At 40.9% G+C, this 17,549-nt stretch overlaps 1 protein-coding gene across 4 annotated transcripts in view; it reads left to right on the top strand.

Moving 5' to 3' along the window:
- ZNF410 (zinc finger protein 410) overlaps positions 1-17,549 on the top strand; it is a 52,913-nt gene that overhangs the window by 16,414 nt on the left and 18,950 nt on the right. For 3 of the 4 annotated variants that reach the window (XM_011981511.1, XM_011981510.1, XM_011981512.1), the window contains exons 4-8: positions 1,444-1,662; positions 3,199-3,390; positions 9,419-9,569; positions 10,359-10,540; positions 14,763-14,852. In XM_011981511.1, coding sequence (XP_011836901.1) covers positions 1,444-1,662; positions 3,199-3,390; positions 9,419-9,569; positions 10,359-10,540; positions 14,763-14,852 — 834 coding nt within the window. The remainder of the gene's footprint in view (positions 1-1,443; positions 1,663-3,198; positions 3,391-9,418; positions 9,570-10,358; positions 10,541-14,762; positions 14,853-17,549) is intronic. The other variant, XM_011981513.1, reaches the window with a different exon arrangement.

Consider the following 17,549-nt stretch of genomic DNA (forward strand, 5'->3'; position numbering starts at 1 on the left):
AGGCCAGGTGTGGTGGCTCATGCCTGTAATCCCAGCACTTTGGGAGGCTGAGGCAGGAAGATTGCTTGAGCCCAGGAGATTGAGACTAGCCTGGGCAACATGGCAAGACCTCGTCTCTACAAAAAATTAAAAATTAGCTGGGCATGGTGGTGTGCACCTGTAGTCCCAGCTGAGGTGGGAAGATCAGTAGAGCCCAGGAGTTTGAGGCTGCAGTAAGCTGTTTTTGCAACACTGCACTCCATCCTGGGTGGATAGAGCAACACCTTAAAAGAAATAGTAATAATAAATTTTAAAAAAAAAAACCATATATATATATATAAAAACAAACAATAATTAAGGAAATGAAAACAACAGAGTGTCCATCTCCCCTTAGAATGACTGTTATAAAGATGGAAGATAACAAGTGTTGGCAAGGATATGGAGAAAAGGTAACCTTTGTACACTGTTGGTGGGAATGTAAGTTAGTACAGCCATTATGGAAATTGTATGGAAGTTCCTCAGAAAACTAAAAATGGAGCTACCATATGACCCAGCAATCTAACTTGTAGGTATATATCTAAAGGAATTGAAATCAGTAAGTCAAAGATATCTATACTTACATGTTAATTGCAGCATTATTCATAATAACCAAGATAAGGAATCAGTTTTGTGTTCATCAACTAATGAATGGATTTTTAAAAAATGCATTCACCTTCTTTTCCACATTTCCTTTAGTTTTAATTTTAAGTATTTGAGACATACAAACAAGTATAGATAAAAGTAAATGAAAATCCAAATACTTGCCTCCCAGCTCATAAAACACAATATTACAGGCTGGGCGTGGTGGCTCACGCCTATAATCCCAGCACTTTGGGAGGCCAAGGCAGGTGGATCACTTGAGGTCAGGAGTATGAGACCAGCCTAGCTGGTGAAACACTGTCTCTACTAAAAATACAAAAGTTAGCCAGGCGTGGTGGCACAGAAAAAAATACCACAGCCTGAGGTACAACCAGAGGTAAAAAGGTAATGGCAAAAACTGCAATAGCTTTTGCACCAACCTAATATAAAAGTTAAGGAGAGGGAGCTCTCTACAAGAAAAATAAAATGTAGATCCTATTCTTGAGTTAGTATTCATTGTATAGCTATATTTTTCAAGGAAAAAGTACTGATTTCTGGCTTCAAAAAGGACTAAATTCCATGGTCCAAATGTGAATGGTTGGTTATTCACCAACCATTACTGCCAAGTGACAGAGAATTCTGTTCCTCACATTTTGGCTGACTGCCTTTAGAACATAAAGCCATCTCTCTGTTCTTCTGTGAGACAGAGTTTTTATTTGTATAATGAGAATGCTGTCTGCTCCTATAAGGATGTTAGCTTCCAAGAGATGTTGGGTGCTGTGTATCAAAATGGTGAGCCCCTGGAGATAGGTGTTACATAAAGCTGTGATATTTTCCCTTTACTAGATGATACTACAAATCATTCTAACTCCTCCAAGGAGGTCCCTTCCTCAGCTGTTTTGAGAAGCCTTCGGGTGAATGTAGGTCCAGACGGAGAGGAGACGAGAGCTCAGACTGTACAGAAATCCCCGGAGTTTTTGTCCACTTCAGAGTCTTCTAGCTTGTTGCAAGATCTACAGCCAAGTGATAGCACTTCTTTTATTCTTCTTAACCTAACAAGAGCAGGTATTCTTTCCTTTTCTTGAGCTCTGCTAATGCCTAAGAAAAAAATTAGGGGTGGGGCATATTTTACTTAGTCATACTTAAAATAGAAAGAAGCTTTATTATTTTATTATTTTGGAGAATTGGTGTGTCTGGTGACCATTTGAATATGTAGAGGGAGAGGGAGGACTCTAGTATGACCCATCTTGTTTGGGAAATTATGTAGTGCCATTTACTGAGATCGAACAGGAAGAGCAAGGCTTGGGGGAGGATGATTAGTTCCAATTTATGCCTATTTATGTTGAGATTTTGGAGGTACATTCAGGAGGACATGTCCTTTAGAGAGTTAGAAACAGGAATCCAGAGTTCTAGAAAGGTCTTTTTTGGTGCTTATCAGCATTCAGGAAATGTATGAAACAATGAGTGTGGATTCTTTGATTCAAGAGAAGTCTGAAGCATAAACAGAAAAGAAGGCAAGTCTGGGACCCTGGGAAAAAACATTTAAGAGGACAACAGAAGAACAGGAAGGAGCAGCTGGAAGGGGATGAAGAGAACTGGAGAGACTGGTAGCGGGGAAGCCAAGGGAGGAAGAAGTTTTAAGGCAGAAAATACACTAAATCATGCCAAATGCTACATGATGGGCTTATTAGTGAGAAGTGTGTGTCTGGTGACCCTAGCAAGATGAGTTGTTACTGTGGTAGCTAAGGTAGAGGCCAGGGTTAAAGAGATGGGGAGTGGATGGGAGGTAAGACAGTAGATACGCAAGTTAGAAGGTACACTTGTTCAAGAAACTTGACTTTAAGGGAACAGGGAAGAAGGTAATAGCTAGAGAAGTACTTGGGGTTTTCTACTTCTTTTAAAAAATAAGGGTGAGAGACTTGAGTTAGGACATATTTAAAGACTCTAAGGAAATGCTGGCTGATAGGAAACTGGTTGCAGATGGGAGAGAGGAGATAACAGAAGTATATATGAGGGGATAATTGAAGAATGAGAATGAAATACTGTAGATGGGGGTTAGTCTGGTTGACCAAGAAAGACAGCTTTGCCTCTGAAATTAGAGGAGGCAAGGTAATGACAAGCCTGTAGACTAAAGGTAGAAAGGTGATAGCCTACTTTTCAATGAGAAGTTTGAGGTAAAAGGCGAAGGTCAGGAATAGCTTATTTAGGACATGGAGAGTTTCTGGGCCAGGCGCAGTGGCTCACGCCTGTAATCCCAGTACTTTGGGAGGCCGAGGTGGGCAGATTACAAGGTCAGGAGTTCACGACCAGCCTGACTCACGTGGTGAAACCCTGTCTCTACTAAAAAGACAAAAATTAGCTGGGCATGGTGGCGCATGCCTGTAATCCCAGCTACTCAGGCGGCTGAGGCAGGAGAATCGCTTGAACCTGGGAAGCAGAGGTTGTGGTAAGCCGAAATCGTGCCACTGCACTCCAGCCTAGGTGACAGAGCGAGACTCCATCTCAAAAAAAAAAAGGTGGGGGGACATGGAGAGTTTCTGAGCCAGGGCAAATAAAAGGCTTGCTTGGTTGCTAACTTTTCATATATTTTGTTTCTTCCAGGTCTGGGCTCTTCAGCTGAGCACTTAGTGTTTGTACAGGATGAGGCAGAAGATTCAGGGAATGATTTCCTCTCCAGTGAGAGCACAGACAGTAGCATTCCATGGTTCCTCCGGGTTCAAGAGTTGGCCCATGACAGTTTGATTGCTGCTACTCGTGCACAACTGGCAAAGAATGCAAAAACCAGCAGCAATGGTGAGGCCTGTTGGCATTTTCCTTGCCGCTATTCTGTGCAAAGAGATTTTGGTAATGCAGTGGCTGGTTTGAGTTGTATATAATTCAAGTTATTTTATTGATGAGAGCAGAAAGCTAGAAATCTGTAAATTGTTTAAATTTTATTTTCTGTAAAATAACTTGGCCATACTAGATTTGTGTCCAAAACCAACTAGTATTCTGAATTCTCAACTTTAAAAATGTAGAGCCCCTTTTAAAGAAAAAATAATATACATTCTGGGGTTTGAATTGTTTTTATTGTAATGTCTCTTAAATACGCACAAACATCAATTCTGTGTAAACTTCATATACTTAGAGCTCTTACACCCTCATGAAATCAAAAGTTTTATCAGTTAATAGGAATAAAACTACCAAACCCATGAAAATAAAAATAACATTAAGTCATTGTGGCAGAGGATTATGTTTTGCTGAAACTGAATTGCTGCTCCTGGCAGTTTAACAATTAGCTATGATGGTTTTAATGCTTTTTCCTTTTCAGTTCAGCATGCCTGTACTAATTACTCTCTGTCACTTTTCTCTGTTCTAGTAATTTTCAAAGCATTGTCACTGGTTCATTGATGTCACATGGGAACCAAGAAATGCAAACTCTCAGGCCCATGCCAGACCTACTGAGTCAAAAACTTGGTTCTGATACATGTTAAAGCTTGAGAACCACGGCTCTATTCGGACCACTGCAGAATCTTTGCTTATGTAGCATGTCATGAATTCTTTTTTATGTCTGCCTCTGTGTTTTCTCATTAACATGTGACAACTCAATACTACATGGTTTAATGCTATCATTATCACAAACTAAGCTTAAGCACTTAGTACACAGCTGTTTGGAGTTTATGCAGATTATTTAGTATATGCTTATTATTATTTTTTGATTACCATTCAAATGAAAATAAAAGTTAAAGTTTCTAATAGAGAACTAGAGTTCCCTATGAATATTTTGAAACATTAAATTTTTTTTTTTTTGTCTTCTGTTTTTTCCCTTTTTGTAGAGAATGGGGTTTTGCTCTGTTGCCCAGGCAGGTCTCAAACTCCTGGACTCAGGTTCTCCTCCTCCCTCTGGCTCCCTAAGTGCTGGGATTATAGGTGTGAGCAACCATGCTCAGCCAAACTCTAAACTTCTGTTCATTTTCAAAATACTTAGTTCTGTTTATGACTACCATAGTGCTACTTAGAATGGTTCATTTTACCATTTTGGTAGGACCCTTAAAGTTCAGATTCTTCCTGAGATGTATGTGCCAATCTCTGGATGCTGAAACCTTCAGCATTTCCTCTTACATTGAAGAAATAGTGCCATATTTGCCAATGAGAAGCGGTGTAGGGAGGGGAGCTTGCAATTTAGAATCTGGGGGCTTGGGATCCAGGCCTGGGATCATCATTTATTAGTTCCCTGCCTTGGGCAGTTTAACCTCCCTTAGCTTCAATTTTCTTATGATCTGAACATGGAGATCAGGCAGCTTACCTGAGTGACTTGTTATGGAGATTACGTAACATTCTATCTGGGAAATGTTAGAATTGGCAAAGCATTGTGTGGATGTTTTTCTTACTCTCAAAATATGTTGCCTTACTATCTTAACAACTACCTTGTATGCCTGAATATAAATCACCCCAAATAGGCTGGGCATGGTGGCTTACGCCTATAATCCCAGCACTTTGGGAGGCTGAGGTGGGCGGATCATCTGAGGTCAGGAGTTTGAGACCAGCCTGACCAATGTTGAGAAACCCCGTCTCTACTAAAAATACAAAATTAGCTGGGCATGGTGGCGCATGCCTGTAATCCCAGCTACTTAGGAAGGCTGAGACAGGAGAATTGCTTGAACCCGGGAAGCGGAGATTACAGTGAGTTGATCGCACCGCTGCACTCCAGCCTGGGCAACAGGAGCGAAACTCGGTCTCCCCAAAAAAAAAATCACCCCAAATATAAGACAGTCTTTTATTTTCCAACAAGTTAATTCCCTAAAAGCCTTTTTTTTTCCCCCCTAACTTAGTTATGTAAACCTTTAGGCATGTAGATAAAATTAACATTATAGGTTGCTATTTGGAAACTTTATGATCTTGGTTATACATACTCATTTTTTTTATTTATTTATTTTTTTGAGACCGAGTCTCTCTCTGTCGCCCAGGCAGGAGTGCAGCAGTGCAGTCTGCTCACTGCAGTGCTCACTGCAAACTCCACCTCCTGGGCTCAAGTGATTCTCTGCCTCAGCCTCCCGAGTAGCTGGGACTACATATGCATGCCACCATGCCCAGCTAATTTTTGTATTTTTAGTAGACACAGGGTTTCACCATGTTGGCCATGGCTGGTCTCAAATTCCTGACCCAAGGTGATCTGCCTGCCTCGGCCTCCCACAGTGCTGGGATTACAGGTGTGAGCCACTGCGCCTGCTCCCACATAAACATTTGAATCATATGAAATATATCTATATTGCTTTTACCCACTAACACAAGCTTGTCCAACTCATGGCCTGTGGGCCACATGTAGCCCAGGATGCCTTTGAATGCAGCCCAACACAAATTTGTAAACTTTCTTAAAACATTATGAGTTGTTTTTTTTTTAAAGCTCACCAGCTGTCGTTAGTGTTAGTTTTTGTTTTTGTTTTTTTTCTTTTTTTTTTTTTGAGACGGAGTCTTGCTCTGTTGCCCAGGCTGGAGTGCAGTGGTGCAGTCTCGGCTCACTGCAATCTCCGCCTCCCGGGTTCGTGCCATTCTCCTGCCTCAGCCTCCCAAGTAGCTGGGACTACAGGTGCCTGCCACCACGCCTGGCTAATTTTTTTTGTATTTTTAGTAGAGACAGGGTTTCACCATGTTAGCCAGGATGGTCTCAATCTCCTGACCTTGTGATCTGCCTGCCTTGGCCTCCCAAAGTGCTGAGATTAAGGCATGAGCCACTGCGCCTGGCCAGTATTAGTATATTTTATGTGTGGCCCAAGACATTTCTTCTTTCAGTGAAAGAAGAATTTTGGCTCAGGGAAGCCAAAATATTGGACACCCTTGCACTAACATGTAATGAAGTGATTTTATTCAATATTTTAGTGCATTTTTAACATAAATATCTTTGTCATTGTCAACACTGAAGTCAGTTTGTGAGTCCTCTAGCATAGATTTTCAGAGCACATTATCTTCATTTATAATCAAAGTTGTTTGAAATACAGAAACATTTTAAGTTTGCGTAAGATGTTGTATATTAGGTCAGCAAAGGCCTTTGGGCCAAATCCCCACCGGTTTTTTGTTTTTTTTCTTTTTTTGAGACGGAGTCTCGCTCTGTCGCCCAGACTGGAGTGCAGTGGTGTGATCTTGGCTCACTGCAAGCTCTGCGTCCCAGGTTCATGCCATTCTCCTGCCTCAGCCTCCCGAGCAGCTGGGACTACAGGTGCCCACCACCACGCCCAGCTAATTTTTTGTATTTTTAGTAAAGACGGGGTTTCACTGTGTTAGCCAGGATGGTCTCGATCTCATGATCTCATGATCGGCCCGCCTCGGCCTCCCAAAGTGCTGGGATTACAGGCGTTAGCCACTGTGCCCGGCCCGCACCTGTTTTTATAATTAAAGTTTTAGAACATAGGCATCCACATTACTTACAAATTGTCTAAGGCTGCTACTATGGCAAAGCTGAGTTGTTGTAACAGAAACCATATGGCAGCCAGGCGCAGTGGCTCACACCTGTAATCCCAGCACTTTGGGAGGCCAAGGTGGGCGGATCACTGGAGGTCAGGAGTTCAAGACCAGCCTGGCCAACATGGTAGAACTCGAATGCACTCTTTTCTGAGGGATTTTTTTTTTTTTAGGGAAAAATTTGCCTTATATTTCTTTGAGCATATATTGATAATCTTCATTGTTGAGCAGGAGGAGTTTCAATAATTTCTTAGCCTTTCCTTATTCTATGTATTCATTTTTCCTATTTTATGATTATATTAATATTCTTACTATATCTATAAAACTGAATCCAGAAAGCCCCTACTATCACTGATTTGAATCACTGTATTAGCATGATGTTTTTGGCCGATGCAGTGGTTCACGCCTGTAATCTCAACACTGGGTGGCCGAGGCAGGTGGATCTGTTGAGCTCAGGAGACCAGCCTGGGCAACGTGGCAAAACCCCATCTCTACAAAAACAAAACAAAACAAAACAAAAAATTAACCAGGTGTGGTGGTGCACACCTGACTGTAGTCCCAGCTACTTGGGAGGCTGATGTGGGAGGATCTCCCGAGCTAGGGAGGTCGAGGTTGCAGTGAACTGAGATCATGCCACTGGATTCCAGCCTGGGCAACAAAATGAGACCCTGTCTCAAAAACAAAAACAAAAAAATGTAAAAGAAAAAAGCATGATGTTTAACAGACCTTTCATTAGAAATCAGTTAGCTGGAGTTCTGGGGTTGGTGGGAAGATTCCTTCATGGCATATGTATTTTTGTGCTATATGTGTAGATATTTTTCAGGTAAGCACATTTTTAAAAATCTTGGGGCAATATTAAAGAAAAAGTTAATAGTAACTAGCAGGAAGCATCCTAGGTTCTGCTCTGACCTTGGAGCAATCAGCTTTATGACTAGTATTTGGTAAAGTATAGCAAGGAGAAGATTAATAGATGGGACAGAAACTGCCTTTGATTAGCCATCAGGTTCTAGGGGTTGTGATAGGTACAACATATATATTCTACTTTTGGCTATTGAGGGGGAAATTTGGAGATATAAATCTTATTGCTAAGGTATATATAGTGGAAAGATACACTGCCTGCATATGCTCATAGCAGAATTAAATGACTATTAATTTTTTTCTCTATTGATGTTCAAGTATTTCTTGAAGAAAGTGAAAGAAAAGGACCACCACCTACTAATTTGGAATTTATATAAAAATTTTTAACTGATTTTGTTTACATTTAAGGGAGGCACTTTGTACTCCTCACCTCTCTTTATTCTGTTGAACAAAACTGCAGTAGATATTTTCTCTTACTTTTTAAAATGTGGTTAGAAATTTAAATTTTGTATTCCTTAAGTATTTTATAACTAAAGAAGGGTGGTACAGGAAATTGGAAGGTGGTGCTTAGTTTCCAGAATGACAGGAAATGGCCAAATTCATTTCAGAAGATGGAAATCTAAAAATGGCTATCTGTCAAAGCCCACACTGAACCAGAATGACTGTTTCTCCTTAAAATACAGTGGGATTTTTTGTTTGTTTGTTTTTGAAACAGGGTCTTACTCTGTTGCCCAGACTGGAGTGCAGTGGTGCAATCTCGGCTCACTGCAGCCTCCGCCTCCTGGACACAAGCAAAATACAGTGTTTTTAACTACTCAGAACTTTGTCATCTTTGTAGCATACTACTCAGGGATAGTGTTGCTATCCCTGCTTCTCACCAAACTGTAATGCAAAGTGGGTTTAATTCTGCTTTCTAAGATTTCTAATAGCAAACCATTTTGGATATCTCTTAAATTTGTCAAAGAGACCTAGTCTTGTGAAACAAAGCATGATAGTTTTTGGTAGTTTTTCCTGGAGTAAGGGAATAAATATGTAGAACACTTGCATTTCTATTGTTTTGTTATATTTATTTATTTATTTATTGACAGATTCTTGCTCTGTCACCCAGGCTGGAGTACAGTGGTGCAGTCACGGCTCACTATAGCATCAACTTCCCAGGCTTAAGTGATCTTCCTGCCTTAGCCTTGGAGCCTCAACTAGAGGCCTGTGCCACCATGCCTGGTTAATTTTTGTTTGTTTGTTTGTGTTTTGTAAAGATACGGTTTCACCACATTGCCCATGCTAGTCTCGGAACTCCTGGGCTCAAGCAGTCCCCCCAGCTTGGCTTCCCAAGTGCTTGGGATTATAGGTGTGAGCACCACGCCTGGCCCAGTTTCTGCTGTTAAGTGTGTACACGGAGAACTGAGGAAGATGAAGATAGATATCTGATTCATGATCTCTAGGAGGAAAACATAGGAGCTTTACTGTTTGAGCCTAAGTATCTGAGTAGGGTCCTTTCCTGGATTATAAATATGTGACTCTGTTACAGGAGAAAATGTCCACCTTGGTTCTGGTGATGGGCAACCAAAAGATTCTGGGCCCCTTCCTCAAGTGGAAAAGAAGCTCAAGTGTACAGTTGAAGGCTGTGACCGGACATTTGTATGGCCAGCTCACTTTAAATACCACCTCAAGACTCATCGGTGAGCAAATCTGAGATCTCATATTTGGATATATGTTGATGCAAAAGTTGATTCTTCCAGAGGAGCTTGTCCCTCAGGTTGATAGATTACAGGAAAGTAGGGACTCCAGTTAACTTCTGGTTAAGATGTCTTTTTTTCTTTAACAGAAAGATTTGCATTGTCTCATTTATCTCATTCTTGATAAATATTTAATAAGACATTTGGGACCTAAAGACGTTAAACTAAGAGTTCTCAAATTTTATTATAAAACATATTTCCTTTGAGAACTTAAAAGTAACAAGTAAGCATGGGCCCCTGCCTTGAACCTATGAAATCAGTTTAAGAGGTGGTGCTAGGCATCTGTAGTTTTTTGTTTGATTTTTTTTTTTTTTTAAAGAGACAGGATCTCACCCAGGCTGGAGTACAGTGGCGCCATCATAGCTCACTGCAGTCTCAAACTCCTGTGCTCAAGTCATCTTCCTACCTCAGCCTCAGCTGGGATTACAGACTTGCACCACCACACCTGGCTAATTAAAAAAAAATTTTTTTTGAGACAAGGTCTCGCTATGTTGCCCAAGCTGATCTCAAACTCCTGGGCTCAAGTAATCTTCCTGCCTCAGCCTCCAGAGTAGCTGGGATTACAGGCTGTGAGCCACCACCCAGCTGTAGGTTTAACGAAGTCTTCAGTTGATTCTGATATATCCAGTTTTTGGACTTACTGTTTGCCTTGAGAGTCAATAGGGGCTTTGACTTGTCATCTCTAGCAAAGAGTATTTTCAGATATTTTTGCTTATGTGATTATTTTTGCAGAAATGACCGCTCCTTCATCTGTCCTGCAGAAGGTTGTGGGAAAAGCTTCTATGTGCTGCAGAGGCTGAAGGTACACATGAGGACCCACAATGGAGAGAAGCCCTTTATGTGCCATGAGTCTGGCTGTGGTAAGCAGTTTACTACAGCTGGAAACCTGAAGAACCACCGGCGCATTCACACAGGTATGTGCAGCACCAGCATTCCTTTGGGCAGTCTACTCCTTGGCTCTGCATGTTTGCCTATCCTTAGGAAAAACTCAAGTGGGAATAGAAATGAAGGTCTGGGGTTGTTGCTAGAACTCTGAAGATGCGATTTCTTTTTCAAATGACTTGTGGCACTTATAATAATATTTATTGTATTTTTACCTGTGTGTTTAGAGTGGACGATGTTGATTTCTGTCTCCAGGAGCCTAACCTGTAGGGAGAGTTGTAAGACCTTCTCAGACAACAATGATGTGGGGAGATCTGGACAAAATCAGTCTGTGTTCAAATCTTTCTGAACACTGCGCAGTTAAGATTTTGGGCAGTAACATTTATTGAGTCACACAAATCATGCAGAACCTGTTCTAGGCACTAAATGGGGCAGGGTGGGAAAAAATACAAAAGATAAGATGCAATCCCTGACTTTCTCATTAGAGCCTCACAACATGAGAAACAGAATAGAGAAGTTAATTATTCTGGGTCACACAGCATGTTAATATCACAGGAACAAAACAAAGATTCCTTGACTCATAGTCTAAGAGTCTAAGGGTGATTTTCCAAGCCACTTAGTCTAGCATGTTCTAGTCTCTAGCCAAAGTATAATCGCTGAACCCAGACCACTCTTAGAATGTGTAACTATTCTTCCCCACTTTGGTTGACTCTTCTTGATTCTTGCATTGGTAAAATGACAGCAGGTAAAATTAAAAGGCGAATATATATATGACATATATAAAATAAAAAGCATGTATAAAAACATAAGGCATATGTAAAATTAAAAGTAAAAGGCATATATATATATATATATACACACACACACGTACCTTTTTTTTTGTTTTTTGTTTGTTTGTTTGAGACGGAGTCTTGCTGTGTTGCTAGGCTAGAGTGCAGTGGTGAGATCTCGGCTCACTGCAAGCTCCGCCTTCTAGGTTCACGCCATTCTCCTGCCTCAGCCTCCCCAGTAGCTGGGACTACAGACACCCGCCACCACACCCAGCTAATTTTGTGTGTGTGTGTATGTTTTTAGTAGAGACAGGGTTTCACCATGTTAGGTAGGATGGTCTCGATCTCCCTGACCTTGTGATCTGCCCGTCTCAGCCTCCCAAAGTGCTGGGGTTACAGGCGTGAGCCACTGTGCCCAGCCTGTACCGTTTTTAAAATTAGTCAAATGCAGTAGTGAGAAGAGGGGAAAAAGTAAAACAAGGCACTTGATCTATAACTGTGAACATCAGTTGAGATAACTCACTACCTTCGGACCAGCCCTTTGTTGTACCATTTGATAACACTGAACATCTTCTTAAAAAGCTTTCTTTTTTTCTTATTTATTTTTGAGACAGAGTCTTACTCTGTCACCCAGGCTGGAGTGCAGTGATGTGATCTCAGCTCACTGCAACCTCTGCCTCTTGGGTTCAAGCTTTTCTCGTGCCTCAGCCTCCCAGTAGCTGGGATTACAGGTGTGCACTACCATGTCCAGACAATTGTATTTCTAGTAGAGACCGGGTTTTGCCATGTTGGCCAGGCTGTTCTCGAACTCCTGACCTCAAGTGATCTGCTGACCTTGCCCTTCCAAAGTGCTGAGATTACATATGTGAACCACCACACCCAGCCTTAAAACGCTTTTACTTCAAAATAGGGCCTGATTTTTCCGTTTTTTTGTTTTTTATTTTTCTCTTTCTAATTCTTTCTGACTTTTACCTGTTAATCTCTGAATTTTTCACCAGTTTCAGAATTTCTCGTTCCTTCTCTTTTACTCAGTGCACTCTCTTGTCATAATCTCAGACCTCAATTTAATTATTTCTCCCTAGATGCCTCATAGATCTGAATCTCAATAATAATTAATAATAATAAAAGTTAGCATTTGTTGAGGCACTTTAATATGTACCAACCACATATATATTACCTCATTTAATCTTTAAGGTAACTTTATGCCTTAGATACTGTACTTATTGATAAAGGAACAGAAGATTAGAGAGAGAAGTAACTTGCCCAATATCATGCAGGTAGGAAATGGCAGAGCTGGAATTTGAATTCTGATATGATCCCAGAGCTCTTCCAAGGATTTTATATTTAAATGCTGACAACTCAGTTTATCTCAAATGTCAAAACTGACCTCAAATCTTTGTTAGTAGTATTGATAGTAATTAAAGCTGCAGTTCAGGTCGGGCACAGTGGCTCACACCTGTAATCCCAGCGCTTTGGGAGGCTGAGGCGAACAGATCACTTGAGGGCAGGAGTTTGAGACCAGCCTGGCCAACACAGTGAAACCCCATCTCTACTAAAAATACAATTAGCCAGGCATGGTGATGGGTGCCTGTAATCCCAGTTACTCAGGAGGCTGAGGCAGGAGAATTGCTTGAACCCGGGAGTTAGAGGTTACAGTGAGCCAAGATTGTGCTACTACACTCCAGCCTGGGAGACAGAGCGAGACTCCATCTCAAAAGAACAATTTTGACTGGGTACAGTGGCTCATGCCTGTAATCCCAGCACTTTGGGAGGCCAAGGTGAGTGGATCATCTGAGGTCAGGAGTTCCAGACCAGCCTGACCAACATGGTGAAATCCCATCTCTACTAAAAATACAAAAATTAGCTGGGGCATGGTGGCGCATGCCTGTAATCCCAGCTACTAGGGAGGCTGAGGCAGGAGAATCGCTTGAACCCAGGAGGCAGAGGATGCAGTGAATGGAGATCGCGCCATTGTACTCCAGACTGGGCAACAAGAGCAAAACTCTGTCTCAAAAAAAAAAAAAAAAGGTAAAGCTGCCAATTCAGTGGCTTACTATGAGGGCTTACTATGTGCCAGGCACCATGCTGAATATTTACCTGGTATTATCTCATTTAATCCTCAAAACACTTTTGAAATTGTATTATTTCCGTATTATAGATGAAAAGCTGATTTTTAAAGAGATTAAACACCTTCCCCATACAAATAAGTGGTAGTGCCAGGATTTGAAGTCAGAATTGGATTAACAGACCCCAAAGGCCATGTTTTTCACCATTTTGCTGCATTGCCTTTTAAACCTGTTCCTTCTCCTGTGTCCCTTATCCCAGTGAAATAACCATCCTCTCAAGTTTCCAAATAGGTATATCCCCTAACCAGCTTGATGCAAATATTTCATGCCATTACATTCTTATGTAGAATATTTTTCTAAATCCTTTTTGTATTTTTAGTTCTTTAGTTCATCTTTTGAAATATTTGACCTTGTAATTACTAAAATGTTCTGTTTTCTTGACATTTGTTCTGTTACATATATTAATGTATTGTTCATTCTTTCAATAACTTTTGAGTACCTAGCATTCTGGGGTAGGGATGAGTATACAAATAAAGCATTGAAAAAAGCTACCGCTGGAGAATCGCAAACATTAAACTGTGTGGTACAGTCTGGAAGAATAGTATAATCTAGCAGTGCTGTTCCCTTCTAGAAAGCTCAGCTCCCGTAATGTCACTGTGCCAGCCTTACTTGCCATTTTCTGAACTTTCCCTTGGCACTCTCAGTTTCAAGGCTCTGCTCACACACTATTCCTTGTGCCTGAAATTTCCTTCCATCCTTGTCATCTTTTAGATGAACTCAAATTCAGCTGCTTACAAAAATTACTGCAAGGGAGCACTTTTTTTTTTTTTTAATGAATTCATTTGTCTCACACTGGTCTGTGACTTTTAGAGGATAGAGACTGCATCTTTTTTGTTTTTTGTTTTTTGTTTTTTTTTTTTTGAGACAGGGTCTCACTCTCTCTCTGTAGCCCAGGCTTGAGTCCAGGAATTTGAGATCAGCCTGGGAAACATAGTGAGACTTCATCTCCAAAAAAATTATACTTTTATGATGGATCTAGAAACTGAGTCATAAAGAAAATTGATGTAAGGTAAAACTCCTGACCGCATATTCAGTATTAATCTTGATATCCTCAGAGGGGGGGAATCACTGAAGAAGGTAGGTTAATGCAACCCTCTAGCTCTTGGGCCAGGAGGGAGAAGGAAGTATAGGCTTTGAGGCAGCCATTCCAAGGAAAAGGGCAAGGCTGTCAGTGGGATGTATACTAAAAGATCACTGAGAGGCAACACTTGCTAGGTAGCCCAGTTAAAATTATAACATGAATTAAATAAATCAGAGTAGGTAAGTCATTCGACTCTGAATAAAGTTGGTGGGAAAAGACAGTAACAGGTAATCAGTTCATCAGAAGACTGAATCTTTATCTCATTTTCTGTCTCTAGGAGAGAAACCTTTCCTTTGTGAAGCCCAAGGATGTGGCCGTTCCTTTGCTGAGTATTCTAGTCTCCGAAAACATCTGGTGGTTCACTCAGGTATCAGAACCTTTGCCATTCATAGATTTTAGGAAAAGTAGACAAAAGACTAAAAGGGTTGTGGGGGTGATACAAAGACACCTAAAAAGAAACAAACTGTTCACTATAAAGATAGAAAGCTTCTCATCATGACAGAATCAGAAGTCTAGGCCCTTAATTCTTATAATCAAGGGCGGTGGGGGGGGACATCTAATTATTATTTTCAGCTGTGTTTCTAATACAGCCTTTTTTTGAACAGCAAATTTGGCACTCTGCTGGGTGCTTTATAAGTTACATGAAACGTGGACGCTTCTCTTTAGGAATTGATGTTTTTATCCTTGGGGAGGATTTCACATCAGAAGAAAGTAAAAAGATTGATATAAGTTGTAGCAGCACCAGTAATATTACTGCCTTCTGAGCAGGTGTTAGTGATCCTGCTTGAGTCACCATTTTGGCAGAAACTGTGCCTTTGGCAAATAGAACCACACACCTTATCGTTGCAGATGTGGAGAAGAGAAGAAAGGAGTAAGATTTAGCGACCCATTTTCTGTTTGGAGCCTTAAATTAATTCCCTGCAATTCTGTCAGTTTGCTCACTCTGCAGATATATCTCATCTTCTCAACCAGAAGTCAGGTACAGCCCAGGGAAAAACCTGTATCTTGTTAGAAGGACTTTTTTCCTGTAGGACATGGTGATTTACTTGGAAAACAAGATGGGGAAGGTAGTTTAAGAAAGGCCTAGAATGTCAGAAAGGAGAGTTTGTGGAGCCTACTGGAAGTACAACCTGATGAAAACTTGGCTTACTGAAGGTTAATCTGGCAGTGATGCAGAAGCTAAACCAAAATAGGAAGAGATGAGAAGACTTTTTTTCAGTCTGGTCAAGAAGTCTGCTCCAGTGTAGTGGCAGGGAGCATGGAAAGAGACCCAGTGAAAGAATCTGTTCAACTCCGCAAATGATTGGCTATAAAGTGATACGGAAATGGAGGCAGCAGGTGAGGATTATTGATTCAAGAAGCATGGTAGTGGCCGGGTGTGGTGGCTCATGCCTGTAATTCCAGCACTTTGGGAGGCCGAGGCAGGTGGATCACTTGAGGTTAGGAGTTTGAGACCAGCCTGGCCAACATGGTGAAATCCTGCCGAGATCAGCCTACTAAAAAAATACAAAATTATCCGGGCGTGGCAGCACATGCCTGTAATCCCAGTTACTTGGGAAGCTGAGGCAGGAGAATTGCTTGAGCCCGGGAGGCGGAGGTTGCAGTGAGCCGAGATTGTGCCATTGCACTCCAGCCTGGGCAACAAGAGTGAAACTCCGTCTCAAAAAAAAAAAAAAAAAAAAGCATGGTAGTTTCAGGAGGTTGAGGCTGCAATGAGTTGTGATTGTGCCACTGCACTCCAGCCTGGATGACCGGGCAAAAAAAAAAAAAAAAAAAAAAAAAAGTGGTAGTGAAGATAAGGAGGGAAAGGGGGCTTTCCAGTTGTCAGGATGACTCACATATTTATGAGGGGTTAGAAAAGTGTTGGATGATGAGTGCTAGAGGGGGTCTGTAGACTAGCCTTGTAAGTTCGTTGGAGGTGAGAAAAAAATTCCTGGCGTACAACAGCTGTTTAGAATTTGTTCATTGAGCCAATGAGAATGAATAAAAGGATTGCTAAGTAACAGTGAGTGAGGACATAGCTGAGAGTAAGTAGCATAACTTTTTTTAGTAGACATTCAGATTTTATTACTTTTTTCTGCTACTGCTGAACAATTTATAAGCTGGACACTGGAGAAAATAGGTGATGGAGGTTAATCAGAACAGAGGCTTGCTGAGTAAGAGATGAACTCAAGGAGGAGAGGGATTCTAGAATGGAATCAGGTCGTTGTTGAATGATGGGCCATGGGAAACAAGGGGACGCCAGAACATGACAAGTGGAAAGGAGGAACTGGAAGTTACTTATGAGGAAAGCAAGCTACTGCAGCGGGAGCAAGGAAGTTGGAGATTACAATCAGGAATGGGCATTGCAGAGTTGAGCTATTAGGAGTGGAGCAGTGTTTTAATATGATGACAGGTTCTATGCAGAGATGGCAAACTGGTATCCTGTAGGCTAGATGTGGACTTCAGATGTGTTTTGCTTGGATTGTAGAGCATTTTTATTTTACTTTACTGTGTCAGATTATGTGAAAGATTCACCAAAGTAGAGAAGTTTTGTTTTTTTACATAGCAACAGTGGTGTTATACCTATCAAAATTAATAATTCCTTGGTTTTATCTTATAACCAATGTTCAGTTTTTTCTACTTGTTTCGAAAATTTCTTTTAAAGTTGGTTTGTTTAAATCAGGATCCAACAAGATCCAATATTATACTTGGTTATTAAGTCTTTAAAACTCTAGATCTTTCTACATGGAGTTTTTGTTGTTGTTGTTGTTGTTTTTCATAGAGTTTTTGCAAAACAGAGTTAGTTGAGTCCTGTAGAATACCCCACATTCTGGATGTGTTGGTTTGCTTCCATTTATGTCATTTAACTTGTTTCCCTACATTTCCTATAAATGTAAGTAAGCTCTAAAAGCTTCAAAGTTTGGAAGTTTTGGGCAAGAATATGTGAGAGATGGTTCTGTGTGCTTCATTTTGTGTCACATCAGGAAGCTCACAGTGCTTGGTTGTCAAAATTGATCCATGGGTTCAGCTGGCCTAATCCCTATATTGTAAAGTTCCCTATGAACCTTTCACTTTCTCTCTT

Source organism: Mandrillus leucophaeus, unplaced genomic scaffold, assembly GCF_000951045.1.
Source record: "Mandrillus leucophaeus isolate KB7577 unplaced genomic scaffold, Mleu.le_1.0 Scaffold228, whole genome shotgun sequence".
Taxonomy (NCBI): domain Eukaryota; kingdom Metazoa; phylum Chordata; class Mammalia; order Primates; family Cercopithecidae; genus Mandrillus; species Mandrillus leucophaeus.